This window comes from Microtus oregoni, unplaced genomic scaffold, assembly GCF_018167655.1.
Source record: "Microtus oregoni isolate MIOR12 unplaced genomic scaffold, Mior012 000003F_ref0000135, whole genome shotgun sequence".
NCBI classification, from domain to species: Eukaryota; Metazoa; Chordata; class Mammalia; order Rodentia; family Cricetidae; genus Microtus; species Microtus oregoni.
In genome coordinates, this window is record NW_024543062.1 from 57,906,447 (window position 1) to 57,927,216 (window position 20,770).

A 20,770-nucleotide genomic window follows, 5' to 3' on the forward strand; every position below is an offset into this window, starting at 1 on the left:
CTCAGATAGCGAGTTGGGGGTGGTGGTAGAAATAGGTTGCTGTGTTCGTCTAGAATCTCGTTTTCTACTTGCATCCTGTCTGGTCCTCTGTCTTTCTCATCTCTCCTGCCTGAGACTTTCTGGGATTGCATTTGAAAGTAACTTTCTTGCCAGGCAGTGGTGGCGCACGCCTTTAATCCCTGTACTCAGGAGGCAGAGGCAGGTTGATCTCTGTGAGTTCGAGCCAATCTGGTCCACAGAACGAGTTCCAGGAGTGGCTCCATAGCTACTGGGAAACCCTGTCTTGAAAAAATCAAAGAGACGGAGAGGGAGGGGGAGAGAGAGAAAGAGAGAGAGACAGACAGAGAGAGAGAGAGAGAAGAAAAAAAAATAAATTTCTTCTTTGGGAAGGTTTGGGTGCTGAAGAACTAGCTCAGCAGTTAAAAGTGCTTGCTGCTCTCTTCATGAGGACCAGAGTTCAGCTACCTAAACCCACAGCGGCCAACTCACAACTGCCTGTAACTCCTGCTCCAGGGGATTGACTTCCTCTTGTGGTCTCTGTGAGACTCATATGCCTGTACACAAACACACACACACAGACATGCATGCGCACATGCACTTATTCATATACATAATTAAAAGCAAAAATAAAAAAACTTAAATGTAAATACAAACACATTATAGAGAAGAGTCCTGAATTGGGCATGTGAAGGCATTATCTGTCTTGTGCACATCTGTCCACCCCTGCCCCAAGTAAACATCATTGTCACTAACCAACAAGTGTTGAAGTTGTTCCAGATCACCTTGCCACGAACTTCTTAGGAGCTGCATTTGGGGAGCTTGAATTCTCTTGCTCGCCAAGAGCTGTCTCCGGATGTCACTATTAGCCACATGGACTGCAGTTTGATTGCTGTAATTGCAGAGGGTGATATCTGCTCCCCTCTCCAGAAGAATCTCAACAACCTGCAAAACAGTAATTCTTAAGATTCAAAAGATGTGTTTTTACTTTTAGTTTAAATATGTTCATAATTAGCCAGGTGGTGGGGGCTCACACCTTTAATCCTAGCATGCAGGAGGCAGAGACAGGTGGATCTTTGTGAGTTTGAGGCCAGCCTGGTCTACAGAGCGAGTACCAGCACAGGTTCCAAAGCTACATAAAAAACCTGTCTTGAAAAACAAAACAAAAAATGTTCATATTTATATATGTTGAGTATATTCCCCTCTCCATCCAATTTTTTAGTTTATTTTTTGTTTTGTTTTTCTCTTTTGAGATAGAGTCTCACTATGTCACCCTGATTGGTATGGAACTTGCTTCATATATCAGCCTGGCCTCAAGCTCAAGCAATCTGTTTGCCTCTGCTTCCTGATTGCTAGGATTCAAGACAAGTGTCACCATGACTGACTTACAAAGTTATTTAATGTTGTGAGTGTGTATGTATGAGTGTCTGTCTGTGTCTCTATGTGTGTGTCTGAGTCTGTGTGTGTGTGAGTGTGTGTGTGTGTGTGTGTGTGTGTGTGAGAGAGAGAGAGAGAGAGAGAGAGAGAGAGAGAGAGAGAGAGAGAGAGGGGGGGGATCAGATCCCTTGGTTATCTGTGAGCTTCCCAATGTGGATGCTGAGATGCCAACTTTGGTTTTCATGATTGAGCAGCAAGTGCTCTTAACTGCTGAGCCATCTCTCCAGCTCCATCCCCAGAATGCTTCATGCTTTTGGGTGGCAACTGCACCATTAGGACTGAATAGAAGACTAACTTAGATATGGCTCTAATTCCCGATAAAGGAAAGGCAGATAAGAATGGGGAAAAATGGAGGACTACAGGCTGGGGGTATAGCTCAGTGGTAGGAGCTCATGCCTAGCATCTGTGGGGTGGTCCCCAGCAGCACCTAGAAAAAGATCCAAATGCAGGGGCTCTTATTTACCTTTTAAATGTTGAAACCAAATCTCTGTGATGGCTGGTGCAGTTGTGCACATCTTTAATCTTGACACTTTGGAAGGCAGAGGCAAGAATATCTCTGTTTGAGGCCTATCAGGGCTACACAGTGACACCCTGACCCTCTACCCCTCCCCCCAAACCCCCAAGCCACCACCAACAACAACAAAAATGACTCTGTGGTATGGATGATTTCTGAGAACTGTATTTTTAGATGAGAGATCTATAAATATTTTCTTCTAAGGACACATATTAAAATCTTTTTTATATATATAAAAAAAACAGGATCAGGATCATATGTAGTCCAGGCTAGCCTTGAGGACCGAAACTTCTGATTCTCTTGCCTGTACACCCTAAATTCTGAAGTTATAAATGTCGCCATGGCACCTGGTTTACGTGGTTCTGGGGCTCAAAGCAGGTCTTCATGCATGCTGAGCAAACATTCTACCAGTTGAACCACAGCGCCCAACATTCCAACACTGACGTCTTCTAGTAGTTTCTAATTTAGGAAATGAAATTCATGTGATCTATCATCTATTATTTAATCTACATGCCTGTCTCTGTTCACCTGTCTGCCTATCATCTACTCAACTCAATCACTACACCATCTATCTACCTGTCATCTATATACTTACCTTACCCCCCCATTATCTAGCATTTATCTACATTTCTATGAGCTATGTGTACAGCAGAAAGTATTGAGCTCAGGGTCTTTGCTTGCTAGGCAAGTGCACTCTATTCCAGCTCAGGTTGGCTTATAAAGTCCTGAAAGTTGCAAATATTTTTTCTTTTACATATTTCTGGAGAGTGAGTAAATTACATTCAAATGCTGAAGTGATTATTTTTTCAACAAGTAGGGTAGAGGTGCCCAGTGTGGGTCATGACTTGCCCTTGGTCTAAGCCCTAAAAAGCGACCCAGGTAACTACCCAGAGGTCATGCTAGCGAATGTAAAGATGGAAATGGACACAGGAGACTGGCGTGGTGGCAATGAGGAAGACCACTGAGCTGTCTTTCAAAGTCTGGAGAACTTTCGAAGACAGTTCTACAAAGGCAAAACATGCGGTTCAGTTAGTAGAATGTTTGCCCAGCATGCAGAAAGCCCGAGAATTTGTCCTAATACTGCAAGACTGGGCGTGGTGATCCACACTTATAATCCCAGTGCTGGGGAGGTGGAGGAAGGAGGATCAGAAGTTCAAGGTCATCTTTGGCTATAGCAGGCTCAAGAGCAGCTCTGATAGGGTGGGTAGTGTTAATTATCTTTTGTATAGGTACGCCCTGGCTGTCCTGGGACTCACTACATAGACCAGGCTGGCCTTGAACTCAGAGATCTGCCTGCTTCTGCCTCCCAGATGCTGGGATTAAAGAAGTAGTAGTGTTAATTATCAACTTGACAGAATCTAGAATCACCTGGGAAACAGGCCTCTGGGGATACCTGTGTGGGTTTTTGTTTTTATGTCTACATTCTTTCTAATAAGCTTTAAAAGGATGATAAAGGGTGCCAGTCCCCTGACCTATCAGAAAGCACGCTGAGCTAGACAGTGCTCTCATAATGGTCTTGGCCCCTGAGCTAGGACCTTGCAAGGCCTGGGAACAGAAGTTTGTTGGTGGCGGAACAGGAAGCTACCATCGTTCAGTAAACCAAAGGCAAACCCTCCTTGCTTCCTGCCACGCTCTCTTTTCTCCCTCTCCACTGTACCTCTGACAGATTTTCTTCTGCTGCTGTGATGAGAGGTGTATTTCCGGTCTGTGGGTGCTGAAAGTCAAGGTTTCCAAGGACTGCATGGACTTCTGGAATATGGCCACAGATGCCTTCCACGTCACCCCTGGAAACCACTTCCAGGAAATCATGGATCAGTTTGTTTTTGTTCATCTTGCTGATTCCGTAAAATTGCCTTAAAGAGAAAGATGACTTAATGACATGAAGGCCAGGGAAACAGTGGGTGGTTCCAAGTAACTTCTTCTGTCTTTATTGTCACTTGGGTTCTTCTTTTATAAGGAAAAACAGGAATGGGAGTGGAAGGTGGCTCAGTGGACAAAGAATTTGCTGCTCAGTGCGTTCAGATTCTCAGACCCACATAAAAGCTAAGCAGGCTTAGCAGCTAACAACCTATAATCCTAGCACTCAGGAAGCCGATGGAGGATTCCCAGGACAAGCTGGCTAGTGATAGTAGCCAGATTTGGAGAGAGACCCTGCCTCAAAGAAGTGGAGAATAGCTGAGTAAAATGCCCAGCATGCCCTTTAGGCCTCTATATGTATATACGCATGCAAGTATACCCACAGACCATGTATACACATGCATGCATACACATTTGCACATGCATACACATCATACACACACACACACACACACAGATGTAAAGTGTAATTAATAGAGTCTGGGTAGATGGCTCAGTTGGTAAGATCACCTGCTCAGAAAGCATGAGGACCTGAGTTCAGTTCTTCAGCACTCATGAAAAAAAGTTTGAGTTTGATTCCCAGGCCCCAGATGAGAGAGGGAACTGGCTTCCTAACTTCCACATGTGTGTTGTGGCACACATTTACACACAGACACAAAGACATGGGCATACATTTGTACACACACAGATAGACACACAAACACATACATGCTTAATGAAAATGTAATAAAAAATAAAAACATTGGGGCAGGAGAGATGGCTCAGTGGTTAAGCACACTAGCTGTCCTATTGGAGGTCTTGAGTTCAATTCCCAGCACCCACACGGCAGCTCACAACTGTCACTGACTATAGTGCCATCAGATCTGATGCCCTCTTTGGATGTGCGGACATTTATACATATAAAACACCCATATACATAAAATACATAAATAAATAACCCTTTTTGTTTGTTTGTTTTTGAAACAGGGTTTCTTTGTGCTGGGATTAAAGTTATGTTACACTACTGTCCAGCTAATTAGTAAATCTTTAAAAAATAAAATAATAAATTTACATAAAAATATTATAATGTGCCAGGTGGTGGTGGCATATATCTTTAATCCCAGACCTTGAGAGGCAGAGGCAGGTAGATCTATAAGTTTGAGGCCAGCCTGGTCTACAGAGATAGTTCCAGGAGAGCCAGGGCTACACAGAGAAATCCTTTCTTGAGAAAAAGAAAGTAAATAAAAAATATAGTAATGTATAACTTTCCAGTTATTTTAACACTTTGCTTTTAGGCACAGCCATGTATCTGTTTGTAACCTTCTACTGTTTATTACACATCTACAGTATTTTATTGTGTCTTTTCTCCATGGCGGACATCTAAACTGCCGCCGGTGTTCCACCCTGCAAACAACACTGTGATAATCTTCCTACTGGAGTCTTATAATACATAGCCCAAAAGTCTACATGTACCCAACGTGTCAAAGATAGTCAGTCTCACTAAAACATGCCAGAACGTTCTCCAGAATGACCTCAGCAAGTAACGCCACCACCAACGCTGGGCGTTTTCTTGGGGTTCTTCTAAGATGGCATTTGGTTGACAGCGGTAACTTAGTCATGACTCTCATCGTTAGCATTTAATAAATGTCACGCTTGGAGCTTCACTAAAGATAGCAAGAACAGACAATATGTTCAAAATTGGACCACAGAAACATTTTGAGCCAGTACACATACACACCCTAGCAAATCATTTTGCAACTTGGATTCATCTTCATAAGTTGTTTCTCAAAATGCAACATCACTTCAAGCCTAGGAAATGCTTCCATAAACAGAGTAATTGCAGCCTGTCCTTCAATGAAGCTGGAAACCATGCATTCCGATAACAACCAGGCAAGGAATGGGTACTCGTGTCGCCAGGTTATCCACAAAGGAGAACGAAAACCGCAAGCACCCAACTATTCTTCTCCCAGGTTGTTACCTAGCAATGGATGTTTCAGAGTCTGTGCTTTAACTCTTGCATGTAATCTTTTTGTTTGTGTGTTTATTTCTCAGATAGGGTCTGGCTTTGAAGTTCAGGCTGGCCTAGGTCCCAGGCCGGCTCTGAATTTTTTATCCTCCTGCCTCAGACTCTTGGGTGGCATTGTGTACCACCTGGATCTTACGTAATCTTTAAGAGAGAATTTCACAACTAGTAACTACTTGCTAATATAAAAACAAATAAAATGTAAATTTAGGTAAACTGCAGTCTCAGAGTCATCCAGTCACTAGAAGACTGGCAATGTGAGCACTGTTTGGTGGTCTATGTCACACTCGAAGACGCCTACAGAAAGACAATGGAGAGTCAAAGACACCTGCAGTGTCCCCATACATCAATCACTCGAGGAACACGGACTGACTCACACTGCTTCTTGTGGCTGAGCACCATTTCCTCCGCTGCTTCCAGCCTGAATATTCCAACTTTAAGTTTCTCATGGAGAAAACTTTTCTGATTTCTTAGTTAGAGGTATTTTTTGAGCAGTAATTTTTTTAAAAACAACAAAGTTTTGTTCTATAAGGTTGAACTAGAAGCTTTATCTTCTCTTGGATAACAATCATCTTTGTTCTGAACTGTACTATTGGTTTGTAACGTCAGAACTTTTGTAACTAATCTTACACATGCAGCGTTTCACAATGATGTCTCCATACGTTTATAATTTCTTTTGATTATATTTACCCGCATTACTCTCTTGTCTCCCTCCCCCGCCCACTGAACCCCTTCCCCGTCCCCTGATCTCCCTTCTATTATCATGTCTTTTGTTGTCATTGTTTTGTGGCCCAGTGAGGTTTGTTATGCTGTTTATGAGAGCATGGGCATTTTCCCAATAAAACTTCTTGCTATATTTTACATCTGACTTGGAATATTGTATAGAAAAGGCTTAAAGCAATTAAAACTTGATTTCAGGTTAATAAAGTGTGCCCCAAAATATGTGTATACAATACTGAGTAGTTACAAAAAGTTCACATTCAGTGATGAAAGTACAAGATTATGTCTGCACAGAATTTAATTTATTAATAAACCTTTCTTGTCATTACTAGTTTTCTCTATGGTCTGGACATCTCCATAAAGTATTAGAAGGGATGTCCAGTGTCAAAACTAGCTTATTACAACTGTAAGGATAAAATTACCCAAGCTTAGGACACGGCTTCTTCTGTCAGTTTACCTGATATTGCTCCCCTGGGGACATTCTTCCAGCAGGAAAACAGAAAGTTGCAACCTCCGGATTATCTAAAACAGGGCTAAAATGGGAACTTGGCTTACCTAGTGTGTGCTTTGCTGAGGGACACAATTGAAGGAGCACCCAGACGAGTAGCAGACCGAATCATCCTACTTCTTCATGGCTCTGATTTCCGGACCAGCTGTCAACCCTCACTTCAGCTAGGTTTCCATTTAAAAGCAACATAGATTTAGAACCTTTTCTCTGATCCCGTTCCAGTGTTACACAGGCCAAACACTTTATTTTTTTTTTAAAGTATTTAAAACTGATTCCGGGTGCACAAACCCTTTGGCTCAGTGCAGGGAGACTTGCTTAGTTTACAGCTGTCACCCAGGCAACCAGTTGCAGTGTGTTTAGCTTGGAGAATTCAAAGCATGACAGTCTCATGGAGGAAGGAAAACAAGTGTACGTGCTTCTAAGCGGCTGTTGGAGTGTTTAGAAGAGTTGTGCCCCTGTGTCCATCCATGGCTGACCCCACTGCCATTATCACTTTACTCAGTGAGCACTTCTCCAGAAGAACGGTGCCTCTGTAGTCCCTACTGTGTGCTGAAAGGTCCGTTTTCAACTCCAAGATCAGTCAGAGGGTTAATATAGCCATACAGGCAGGAATGAAGACATTCTAAAGAGACATAGTATCCCTCTCTTCAACTATCAGACTACTGAAGCAATGGACCTGGAGAAACTGGAAGTCCTAGGCTGGGAAAGGGAAAGGATGGAGCCTGGGGCCCACCAAAGGAGGAGCTTGTCTCCCCAGGAAGTGATAACTTGTGAGAGACCACCTCACAGGTGGTACTGATGGGTCAGTACTGGGCAGGACTACATTTTCCCCAGGACTGCTTAGTTATACATACCTCCCGCCCTTTAGTTAGACTAATTTCATTATCAGGATCTCAGTGATGGGTTTGGGTGGGGATCACTAGACCTCTTTGTTACTCTTCCCAGCATGGCAACATTGAATAGATAGATTTCTTTTCTCTGCTTTTCACTGTGTAGTAATAAGGGTGCGGGGCTGCGTCCCCAGCACCGCGGCTGCCTGCTCCGCTAGCTTATGCCCCGAAATAATTACACGGACACTGTATTCTTTTAAACACTGCTTGGCCTATTCTCTTCTAGGCTAATTCTCACATATTAATTTAACCCATTTCTAATCATCTGTGTATGGCACCCCAAGGTGCGCTTACCAGGAAGATTCTAGCCTATGTCCATCCTGGGTCGGAGCTTCATCCCGGGAGCGGGGCATGGCATCTCTCTCAGGCGTCTGCTCCCGAGAGGAGAGCTGTCGAGACTCTGACCTCACTTCCTGTTCCTCCCAGCGTTCTGTTCTGTTTACTCCTCCCACCTATCCTCTAACCAATAAAATGGGCCAAGGCAGTTCCTTTATTAGCCAATGACCTTCCTCCATCATCACTGTTGTATATAAAAGGCCTAGTGGAGATGGGTAGCCCAGCCTGATTTAGTAGGGATTGCCAAGACTTAGGTTCTGAACCTGATGACATTGGTAATAAGAATTCAACCCTATAGAGTGTCCCTGGACTGGTTGTGTTCATTGACCCATACTTGAGGAATCCTTTCATTAGGACACATTTATTCTTCTTCTTCCTCCTCCTCTTCTTCATTATTTGAGACAGGGCCTCACCTTGTAGCTCTGACTTTCCTGGAACTTATGTAGACCAGGCTGATCCCAAACTCACAGAGATCCACCTGCCTCTGTTTCTGGGGACTACATTTCTTGTCTAGAGGGGCTTACAGTATTCTAACACAAAGGCTTTAGCAAAGTGAATGCATTTTGTCCGACTCATAGAGTACAACTAACCCAGCATTGAGAGAGACCATGAAAACAGAAACATCCTCACAAGGAACATACTAGGCCTTAAGGTTAGTTGGCTTTTGGAGCTGCTAGTTTTTCTTACTATCTACTGAAGGGTGTAGGGATCTCTTCTGTGAAGATGTGATGTTATATATTTTCACTGAAATTAGGTATAGTTGTGCTATCAAGAAACTCTTCTTGCCTTTGAAAACATGAAGCTTCGGGCTGGAGAGAGGGATCAGCAGTTAAGAGCACCTGTTACTCTTTCAGAGGACCCAGCTTCAGTCCCCAACTCTCTGGGTGGGTGGTTCACAACCTCAGTGGATCTGACACCTTCTTCTGGCTTCAGCAGGCACCTGTACGAAGGTGGCATACGCTAACACAGATACACACATACACAGAAATAAGTGTCTGTAAGAAACAAAACAAAACAAAAGACCAAAGCTTTGTTTCTGTTGTGGGATTTTCCCTCCCCCCCCCCATCTATTCATCCTAATCTTTCTAAAGGTTACATCATGTGTGTTCTCTGCTTTGGACAATTTTTACCAATGCTTGCTGTGTTATTGACTGACCTAAAAATACATATAAATGGTAAATGAGAGTAACTAAAGTGTCCCTGAAGAGGAGAAGGATTCTTTCTTTCTTTCTTTCTTTCTTTCTTCCTTTCTTTTAGACAAAGTCTAAGTAGGCCTCAAACTTCGTACGTTGCTGAATATATATATATATATCTCTGAAGAGAAACAGGGTTTCCATTCATTAACTCGGTATCATTTCTATTATTTGTGTGTGTGTGTGTGTGTGTGTGTGTGTGTGTGTGTGTGTTGCACATGTGAAAGTCAGATAGCTGAAGGAGCCAGCTCTTGCCTTCTACAATGTAGGTCCTAGGGATTGAACCTAGGTCTTCAGGTTTGGTAGGAAATGGCTTTATATGATGAGTCATCCTACCAGCCCTCAGCAACAAATCTTGAGTGTTTTTGTGTTTGTGTGGAAGTGCAAAGTACCAACTTAACCACTGGAGTTATCTGAGAAACAAGACAGGTAATGTAAAGCCATAAACAGTCATGGAGTCAGATAGCTGTAAACACCATGAAGACCATTTCAGGAAGGGAGGCTGAGAGTTGTGAGTTAAGGGGACGTTATCAGACCATGCTCGTGGAAGATCTCCCTAAGAGGTGGCTTTGGGGTGGGGGTTACTTGTTTTGCTTTTGAGATTTATTTATTTATTATGGTTATGTGTGAGTACATGGATGCCGTGTGCATGAGCAAGCAGATGGAGGTCAGGGAATAATTTTGGGGCATTGAGTCTCTTTCCGTGATGGGATCCAGGGATCAAAGTCAGGTTCTCAGGTTTGCATGGCGAAAGGTGAGCCATATCACCAGCACCTAAGAGAGGACAGTTAATCTCTCATTCAAAGAAAGGAAGCAGCTATCCTTCCGGTGAGTTGTGTGGAGAGTTCCAGGCTGCACCGCGGGTATAGAGGTAGTGAACGCCTGTACGTATTAGTGCTCAGGTTCAGAAAGGAGGCTTGGCAAAGGCATCAGAACTGATGTAAGAAGGTGTACAGAGGCCAGATCCTCAAGGCCCCAACAGGGATAGGAAGGAGTTTGACTCCATTCTAAATGTAGAATTACAGCATGTCGTATTACCCAAGGGAGTGACAGGATCTAACTTGCTGTCTGTTGTTTATTTTTCACACTTGTTTATTTCTTTGTTTTGTTGTTGTCGTGTGTGAGAGTAAGAGGACAACTTGCAGAAGTTGGCTCTTCCACCATGTGGGTTCGGAGGACCAGGGGGCGGACCTCTGTTTCATTGTAAGTAACTCACTGGATGGGATTAGTAAAACTTGATTCTAGGTAAGATCTGTTTGTGTAAGTGTGACTTGATAACATGATCCTCTGTACAAACACACACACACACACACACACACACACACACACACACGGTGGGTGGGGCAAGAACAAGACAAAAGACAATGGTCAAGGTTTCCCTCTGGTGGCCAAAATATTTGAAAGCTTGCCCTCACTGGGTTACACTCCTCTGGACTCCAGGGTTTTCTTAGCCTCATGCACTGGCTAGTTTTTATGTAACTTGATACAGCTAGAGTCATACTGGAAGTGAGACCCTCACTTGAGAAAGTGCCCCTACCAGGTTGGTCAATGGGCAAGCCTGTGGTGAATTTTCTTGATTGATAATTGATATGAAAGGACCTAGCTAACCATGGGTGGTGCCATCCTTGAACGTGGTGGTCCTGGGTTCTATAAGAAAGCAGGTTGAACAAGCCTTGAGGAGCAAGCCAGTAAGCAGCACTCCTCACAGCCCCTGCATCAGCTCCTGCCTCCAGGTTCCTGCTCTGACTTCCCTCAGGAAGGGAGTGTGACCTGGTAATGGTAAGATGAGATAAACTCTTCCTTCCTTCACTTGCTTTTGTTCTCGTGTTTTATCTCAGAAACAGAAGCCCTAAGACACCCAATGAACTTCTCTAATATATTCTCCTAATACAGTCTATTCTTAGACATTTTGTCTTTCATTTATGACAATATAGCCTTATTTATTTTAGAGCTCTTCTTTCCTTCCTTTCCCCTGTCCCCCTTTCCCTCCCTCCCTTCTTTATTTCTTCCTTTCTTCTCTCCTGAGGATTACTGGACTTATTACTGCTGGGCAAGCATTCTACCACAGGGCAACAGTGTGAGCTCTGTATTTTAGTTAGCTTATCCTTCTCGTATGTTCTAGTCTGTGGAAGACAAGGGATGTGCCTTAACTACCTTTGCTTCCTCTTTTGTGTCTCACAGAAGATGTGTGGTGGTTGTTTCTAGAACTGATTGTACGACCAGGACAATTTTAAAGACTGTGAGTTTCACGCACTAGCATTTTGCTTACTAAGGTTCTTAACAGAAGCTGTGTTTTTATTACATTTTGTCTATGTAGAGAGGAGACATTTCCGAAAACATCAGTGCCTGATGAAATGCTGTAAGGACAGGTATGAAAGGAGGACAATGGCAGTTTTGAATCCAGTCCTGGTTGTAAGTGAGCCCTGTGAATGCCTTTGGAATGCTGGGGCAGCCTCAGGCTATTCAGCAGAGAAAGGACTAAAGGGTTTTTCCACTTTCATAAGCTTTTCCACTGAGGCAGCACTACTGGCAACGTGAGCTGCCTCGCCGGCAATGTTAAGTATGACCTCTTTGTCCTTGCAGCACAGTGGTGAGAAAAAGTGGAATTATTTGTTTATCTATTTATTTATTTTGCAAAAAGACCATGAAGGAGGCTGTTGTTTTGTCTGTGTGTATGCATCTTTTATATCGTGTTATATAAATGATTGTATGTAACATATATGTTAATTATATGTATGATTATTAACACTTATATAATATATGTGATATGCATGGATTTAAATATATAATATATTTTATATAATATATATTAATGAACATGTATGTGTATGTATGTGTATATGGAGGCCAGAGGCCAGCCTCCTGTGTCATCCCTCAGATACTACCCAGTTTGTTTTCTGGGGCCAAAGATCTCACTAACCTGGAACTCACTGAATAGGTCAGACTGGTCAGCAAGCCCCATGGAGTTACTGGAAGCTTTGGTCTAAGCATCTTTTTTTTTCCCTACTTGGGAAGAAGTTGACAGAAAGAGAACAAGAAAAACAGAGCATCTCTGCAGACAGAGAGAAATCGTGAAGGTCTAAGGGTCCCAGCAGGTTAGAGAACTGGAAAAGAGACCAAGCTTTCCTGTGGTTCTTAGTGCCTGCTGGTTTCCTAGCTGAGATTTGCTGCTTCTCAGAGAGGCATTGAGAGGATGGACGGACTTCGGCTCTGGGAAACAGAGCCAAACAAGGATGGACGATGCTCATAACCCATGTTCCCAAATACGGTTGACTCACCAGTTTCATTGGAAAAATTTTATAAAACCTCAGAGTTAAATGGCTAGGGAGAGGGCTCACTTGGCAGAGCACTTATTGTATCATGAGGACCCAAGTGACAATCTTCAAATCCCATGGAAAAGCTGGACATGTGCTCTTGTAATCCAGGGCTTCTGTTGGGAGTTGGGAGGCAAGGACAGGGGAGTCCATAGACGTTCACAGGCCATCAAGCCTGTGCACAAAACAAAACAACAACAAAGAGACCCTGACTCAAACCAGGGAAGGCAAGGATTGACACCTAAGGATGTTCTTGAAAACCCCCAATGCGCACCCTGGCATTTACCCCCCCCCACACACACACACATACACACCCCAAATAACATTTTTTTTCATAAAGAGTCTATGTAGCCTGGCTGGCCTGAAACTTGATCTGTAGACCAGGTCAGTCTTGAACTCTCAAAGACCTGCTTGTCTCTGCTTCCTCAGTGCTGGGTATAAAGGTGTATAATACCACACTAAGCTCCATGAAAATATTTTTAAAGGAAATTTGTAAACCTGGGCAAGTAAACTTACCTGCCAGTAAGTGTTGTGCTGTCTAAAACTATCAGGCAAATGATAAACTTAAGGACTGTAGCAAGCAGTTTCTGACTTACTATCACCCAAAAGAATTCAGTCACTTTATATTTAAACTTCCTAGAGACATGCACCTTGGGTTGGAGAGATGATGGCTCAGCAATTAAGAGCATTTGCTGCTTCTGCAAAGGACCGGAGTTTAGTGTCTAGCATCCATGTCTGGTGATTGACAACTACTTATATTCCAATTCCAGGGGTCTGACACCCTCTTCTGGCCTCTCAAGGCTCCTGCACATATGTGCATATAAACACACACACACACACACACACAAATAAATAATAAAACCTTTTTTTTTTTTGATTTTTCGAGACAGGGTTTCTCTGTGTAAAAGCCGTAGCTGTCTTGGAACTAGCTCTGTAGACCAGGCTGGCCTTGAACTCACAGAGATTCGCCTGCTTCTGTCTCCTGAGTGCTGGGATTAAAGGCATGCGCCATCACCACCTTGCAAAATAAATACTTTTTCAAAGACTCGTACATTTAAAAATTGGTTTCTTTCTTTTTTAATTTTTTTTTTATTTTTTGAAATGAGATCCTATGTAACCCAGGCTAGCCTCAAACTCATACAGTAAAGATGGCTTTAAACTCCCGATTCTTCTGCCGTAGCTGGGATTGCAGGTGCACACTACAATGGCCTGTCTATGCCGTACTGGAGGTAGGACCCAGGGCTTTGAACATGGAAGGCAAGCACTCCACCAAGTGGCTGTATCCCAGGAGTAGATATGTTTTTGTTGTGTGGGAGGGTGGGGGTTGCTGCAGCATCTTACGTAAGACTTCTATCCATGGCGACCATTAGAGAATTGCTTCTTCCTGGACAGGAAGAACTGCAGGAGAACTGCAGCTCTCTTGGACAATCTTTGAAAAGAGCTGCCTCCCTCTTCCAGACAGCTTTCATGATTGCTCCATTCAAGGTCCCTGTTCCTGATGCCAGGGAATGCCACTGTGAGGACTGTTCTCCAGCAGCTCAGAACTGAGGGGGAGCAGCGGAGTCCGCCAACTAATCATTCAATTTGACTTTTCTATTTGAGGGAGTAAGACTTAATCTCTCTGGGGTCAGTGAGTGGAGCAAAAACTTAACTCTTTGGGGTCAGCGAAAAAGGGGAGCACATACATGCACACACTCACACGTTCACACACACACACACTCACACACGCTAACACACTCACACAGGCACACTTACACACCCCCACCTTTAGGGTCTTTATTTTATTTATTTTTTTATTTTTTGGTTTTTCGAGACAGGGTTTCTCTGTGGTTTTGGAGCCTGCCCTGGAACAAGCTGGTCTCGAACTCACAGAGCTCTGCCTGCCTCTGCCTCCCGAGTGCTGGGATTAAAGGTGTGTGCTACCACCGCCCGGCTAGGGTCTTTCTATCATCTTTCTTATCTATTTCTTTTCTTACCTCTATCCAGATGTACCTCTTCTGTACCTCTCTTGACTTCTTCCTTCTAACTAACTTTTATTTTTTTCATTGAAGCTTATATACCCCAGCAAAATCTTTCAAGCAGTATAAAAATTACAAAGTGGCTGCATTCTATTTTTGAAGTGAATGATTACAATGAATACAAGTAAAAAGGAATATGTTTTCCATATTTCTTGTATGATTAAACATTTTATGTATCACAGGCAAAAAACAAATTATCCCCCAAAACCCACATATATTTATTCCCTTGTTATAGATTAACAGAGTGTGAACAAACAAGTTACTTTTCTCAGCCAGTTCTTTTACTGGCAGGCTGCATTTTGCAGTTACAAGGAAAAGATCAATCACTTTATTATTTATCTTAAATGGTAATTTTATAAAAATCTTACAAGATTCACAAATCTGAACTTTTATATATGAAAAGCAATCAGTCGGCTCTACTTTAAATCCTCAGGTACGCATCCATTCATCAAGAGCTTTTTATGTCAGGAAGCTAAGGGCAGAAATGGGTACAAGGAATTAACACTTTTGATCAACAACACATCCTAGCAAGAAAGACACAAAGGCCAATAATAATAATAATAATAATAACTGGGCTGCTTGTTCTTGTTTCTTGATGTCAATGAGTCCCTCACTCAACTCTGTGCCTTTCTGAACTTTAAATTGTTCCCTAAGGTTTTCTACCTCAAAGCCATTAACAGAAACATCTTAACCTGACCTTACTAACAATTCTATGTGTCTAAATTCTTTCTAAAGGTGGTGGTTGAATCATTCATCTGTTCCAGCAGCAATGCTTGGGAAAAGTCATTCATTATTGTTGTAAGTACCAGTCACATTGCCCAGTGTGGGTCTAGACCCCCGCCCCCCAGAGTTTTCATACAACCCATAGAGAATGAGGAATGAGGTGACTATGAAGGCAACAATCAGAGCTACGCTCAGTAACAGCATGAGGTCCACAGGACACATCTGGCTTTTCCACTCCGAGGCTCACCCAGGTGTGGCTTTATCAACTGCCCGGCTGTATTCCATGAGTTCCAGTGCTGCCTGTTGGTTCCCTCGCGTGGCCTCCAACTTTTGTTTTTGCTTGCTTGTCTAGCCCTGTCCCCCAAGACAGAATTTCTCTGGGTAACAACCCTACCTGTCCTAGAATCCACTCTGTAGATCATGCTGGCCTCAACCTCAGAGATGCATTTGCTTCTGCGCCCCCCTGCTCCAGTGCTGGGATGAAAGGCATGCATCACCACTGCCCAGCTAGGAGTAGCTGTTTTTAAAAGAATGTTTACTGAATGAAGAGATGGCTGAATGAATGATGAGTGACTGGATTCAGATTTACCTTGTCTCACATTCTGTGGAGGTTCCACACCTGAGAATCTTGTCTTTGGTTCAATAAACAATGGTTTTAAGTTGGGCACCGTGTATCATGTTGGTAATCCAAGCACTCATGAGGCTGAGGCAGAGGGATCCTCATGGTTATGAAGCTTAACTTGAATGACACTGAGTTGCAAGTCAACCTGTGTTGTAGAATGGGACCCGGTCTGAACCAAACAATAAACAAACAAACAAACAAAAAAAAAACAAAAGAAAGAAAGAAAGCAGCAGGGCTGAGAGCACAGGACAGGTCCTGTATCCTCAAGAATAATACTTGCCTTATACGTAGGAGGACTTCAGTCCAGCCCAGAAGCCATATAAAAAAGTTGGGCATGGTATTGCACAATAGTAATCTCAGTGCTGGAGAGGCAGAGCTAGGAGGGTCCTGTGCCTGGTTGGTCATCTGGTCTTGCCTAGATTTACAGGTTTACAATCCAATCAGAAAGCAGTTGGTTATCACCAAAACCTTCACGCCACTGTTTTATCCACGGGCACAGCAGCACGCAGAGTCCAGAGCTGCGGAAGACCACTGATGCCTTTTCTCCCCATGAGACTTACATAGCACTTCCTGGCACTATGAAAACTAGCAGCCAGCAAGGAGGAAGTTTGAGGTCGACTCCAGCTCAATTTCTCTATGTCCTGCCCCCAAAATGTGCTGTGTCCTGAGCAATGGGGTCTTGCCATCTAGCTATGGTTGGCCACAAAGAGCAATTGTAATGGCTTGTGTTGTTTTGTGGGGAGTCTGGGTTCTTCCTGACCAATCAGTACCTCACAGGGAGCTATCCTATTCCTGGCACTGAGAATTTTGTTGATTAGCCCATATCTTCTGGTGGAAACTTTCTCCACCCAAGCCAGTCTACCTTAATTGGTCAGCTCCAGGCCAAACAATGAGAGACCTTGTCTCAAGAAAAAAGTGGACAGCATTTCTGAGGAGTAACACCTGAGGTTGTTCTCTGAATTACACACACCCACACACCCTTGAACACATCCGCATATAACAATGAAACAACGAAAAAGTGGGCTTCTGGATGCAAGTGTGCTCTGCAAGTCACTTGAATGTTTTCCTAGCACTGATATTTAGGAGTTTTAGGAAACTGAAACATCACTCAAGCCTTTCTAAACCACATTATCATTACTTGTGTCTTATCTCTGTCCTCAGAAGGAGAGCACAGTAGGAGGGGATTATTCTTCACTGAATCCCTCCACAGGATCCTGACATGGTCCTGACAGTAGACGCTTAGCGAATGAGAAAACACTTTCTGACAGTTCTGACTTTTGAAGAGACTCTCTCTTTGAAGATTCTTGATCTCATAGCATCCTCCTCCTGTAGTTTAGCTTCTACTGAAGGCATTCTGGGACAGCATCTTGGAGCGTTCCTGTTTTGTCCTGCACAGTGCCATCAAGACAGATAGATGAGAACAGTGGAGTCCCACACAAATGCTGTTTTCTTTTTCCTTATGACCTAATTAAACTGTTATGCCCCCCACCGTCCCCTGAGATCCCAGCTGAGGGTGATTTTTCCAAAGCGTCTAATCTCTTAAATTGCCTGTGCGTCAAAATAGCTCCCTGTGGCCATTATTGGTAACACCTTGAAATAACTGAATTATCCTAGCAAGGAAACCAGTTTGGAAGGAAAAGCTGTTGCCACAGGATGTAGACGGAAACAGCCCTTCATCCTGGAGAAACAGAATCTTTTCTGCTCTTTGAGGCAGTGGGGGAAAATCTAATAAAAGTGTGTCTCCCTTGGGTTCCCACATCATTAGCATCCTGGCTTCACACTCAGCTGTAACAAATAGCTTATTTTAAAACTTCCTCCAGGGAGATGACAAGAAGCCAAAAATATCTTGGAAGAAACCTTGCCTTAGCAACCTCGTTCAGCAGCTTCATATAATTGTCTAAAATTTAACTTCAGGAAGCAAAGTTTTTGAGACTGTTTTATTTTCTGACCCATCTTCAATACTCATCAAAGGAGGGCAAAGAGTAATGTCTTGTATGTAAGTAGTGTTTCATAGTTTTCACGGGGCATTCATTATAAAGACTGCTACTGTAATGTTCACCTACCTCACGTTGGACTTTGGGTTGTTCGTACGTGAACTCAATCTTCAATATAATCCTACATAGTAATTGGTATTATAGAGCCCTTTTTTACTGATACGAACAGGTTTCAGGAAGTTAAATAATTTACAAAAAGCTATGTAGTAAATGGCTGAAGTCAGATCGGTCTGATCCTAAGACCCACGGACCAACTTTGCTTTAAAGATCTTAAATGTGAAAACGAGATTCTATTCAGGGCCAGAAGAGATAGCTCGGTGGTAAGAGTACTAAATGATCTTGCAGAGGACCTAGCTCCAGTTCCTGGCAGCTCACAGCCTGGGGGATTGATGCCCTCTTCTGGCTTCTGAACTCTGTGGGGCACTGTACACCTGTGGTGCAGGCTAAGCACCAAGTAAGAAGAAAAGGAAAGAAACCTTTTCCATGTACAGTTTCCCTAGGTCACTAACCATCATTTCCTCTCCTCTTTCTAGTCTTTTGTGGAGCTCACTGATTTGCCTAGGCTGGCTGGGCAGAAAATGCTAGGATTACAGACATGTACTACCACATCCAACGATTCTAAGCGTTAACCCAGGACTTGGTGCATGCTGGGAATTCTATCTGAGCTATAGCCCCTCACTCCTTTTTCTTTTTTAACTGTGAAAACTTGCTATCACTTTGTTTCCATCATCAAAATTTATGATCTTGGTCTTTCTTTCTTTGTTGTTTTTATATCCAGCCAAAAGAGACACATCGGCTACTTTGCCAGCCTTAAACAGAACCCAAGGGGTTGGAGATATAGTCCTGTTAGTATAATGTTTGTAGAGCATGCACGAGTCTCTGGGTTTGATCTGTAGCACCACATACACCTGGCTCATGTGTAATATTTCATTATATATGGCAGAATTCTTCACAGTTGTTATTTATGTGTGTGTCTGTGTGTGTTTGAATGCACTGCCTACCACATATATGGAGATCATTTTTTAAAAAAAACATTAATTAATTAATTAATTAATTAATTAGTGGGGCTGGGAGAAGACTGGCAGAATTGTGGAGGTCAGAGGAAAATTTGCAAAAGTTGGTTCTTTCCTTCTGCCATGCCGGTCTCAGAGATGGAACTTAGATTTTCAGACGTGGCAGCAAGTACCATTACTTGCTGATCTATTTTGCTGCCCTGAAATTTTTTTTTTAAAGACTTATTTATGGGTGTGGTGGCATATGCCTTTAATCCCAGCACTCTGGTAGAGGCAGAGAAAAACAGATTTCTGTGAGTTCAAGACTAGGCTAGTTTACACAGTGAGTTCCAGGACAGTCAGAGCTACATACTCTAGAGACCCTGTCTTTTAAAAAATATTATTTAATTCTTGTTTCTGAGTGCTTTGCCTGCTTGTATATTTGTGCCCCGTGTGCATTCCTGTTTCCCACAGAAGTCAGGTGAAGGTGCTGGATCCTCTAAAGCTGGAGGTATGGAGGGTTGTGTGCAATCACGTGGATGCTGGGAACTGAACCCAGGAACTGAACCTACAGGAGCACTCAGTGCTCTTAACTGCTAAGCTTAACTCAAGTCCCCAACTTCTAGAACTCTTAACTCCTGGTTGGCACCCCTGTTCTTTAGTGGTTTAAAAAGGGAAGCATTCATCAAATAACATACTACTCTCCTCAGAAAATACATAACGTGTATGATTTTCTTTTAATAAAACTTTATTTATATAGTCCCCCCCCACACCCCCGTGGGGATAGGAAAAGGAGAAGGTGGGTTTATAGGACTTTGGTCAGCGTCTACAAGTCAGTAAAGTCTGAACACGGTCTGAGGATACAGCTCAATTGGTAGAGCATTTGCCTAGAACGCACAGAGTCCTGGGTTCCATCTTTACTGCATAATCCAAGCCTGGTGCTACATGCCTATAATCAGAATATTCAGAAGGAGGAGGCAGGAGGATCAGAAATTCCAGTCATCCTTCTCACCGCAATGAGTTTGAGGCTGGCTTGGAAGCTCTGTCTCCACAGCAACTAAACAAAAACCGTCTGAATGAAAACAAGCTCAAAGTACTTTAGGGTTTTAAGTACAATTGACCACACATGTCACATGTCTAGGGTCTTTGCCATATAGGACTGCGTCTGCCCCTGGATATCTACGAAATGTGGCTGAACACCTTTGTAGATGACTGTGCCATGTAACAATGTCAAAAGGTTCAACAGTTCTGCTTGAGTCTGCAGAATACTCTCATTTTTTAATACTTTTAAAATATTTCTTAAATTTAACTTAATGTGTGTGTGTGTGTGTGTGTGTGTGTGTGTGTGTGTGTGTGTTTGGCAGAATGTAAGTAAGTCTGTGTACCACGAGCATGCCTGGTGTCAGTGGAAGCCAGAAGAGGGCACATGATCACTAGGGTCTGGAGTCTCAAACAGTTGGGAACTCTCATGTGGGTGCTAGAAATCGAACCCAGGTCCCCTGGAAGAGCAGTGCGTAGTCTTAACCTCAGAGCCACGACAGGGTTTTAAAAAATATTATTAAACAACCTAGAGGGAGAGTGGAAGTCACTCTAAGAGCTTCCTGCCTGGAGAAAATACACTACGTCCTCCGTGGGCGGACCTACACCGAGGCC

At 43.1% G+C, this 20,770-nt stretch overlaps 1 protein-coding gene across 1 annotated transcript in view; it reads right to left on the reverse strand.

The window, feature by feature from the left end:
- Map3k19 (mitogen-activated protein kinase kinase kinase 19) overlaps window positions 1-3,779 on the reverse strand; it is a 36,092-nt gene extending 32,313 nt beyond the window's left edge. Inside the window, exons 1-2 of the mRNA XM_041648177.1 lie at window positions 3,606-3,779; window positions 754-942 (exon numbers count right to left, since the gene is read on the reverse strand). Of these exons, the coding sequence (XP_041504111.1) occupies window positions 754-942; window positions 3,606-3,779 (363 nt within the window). The remainder of the gene's footprint in view (window positions 1-753; window positions 943-3,605) is intronic.
- Between the last annotated feature and the right edge of the window lie 16,991 nt (window positions 3,780-20,770).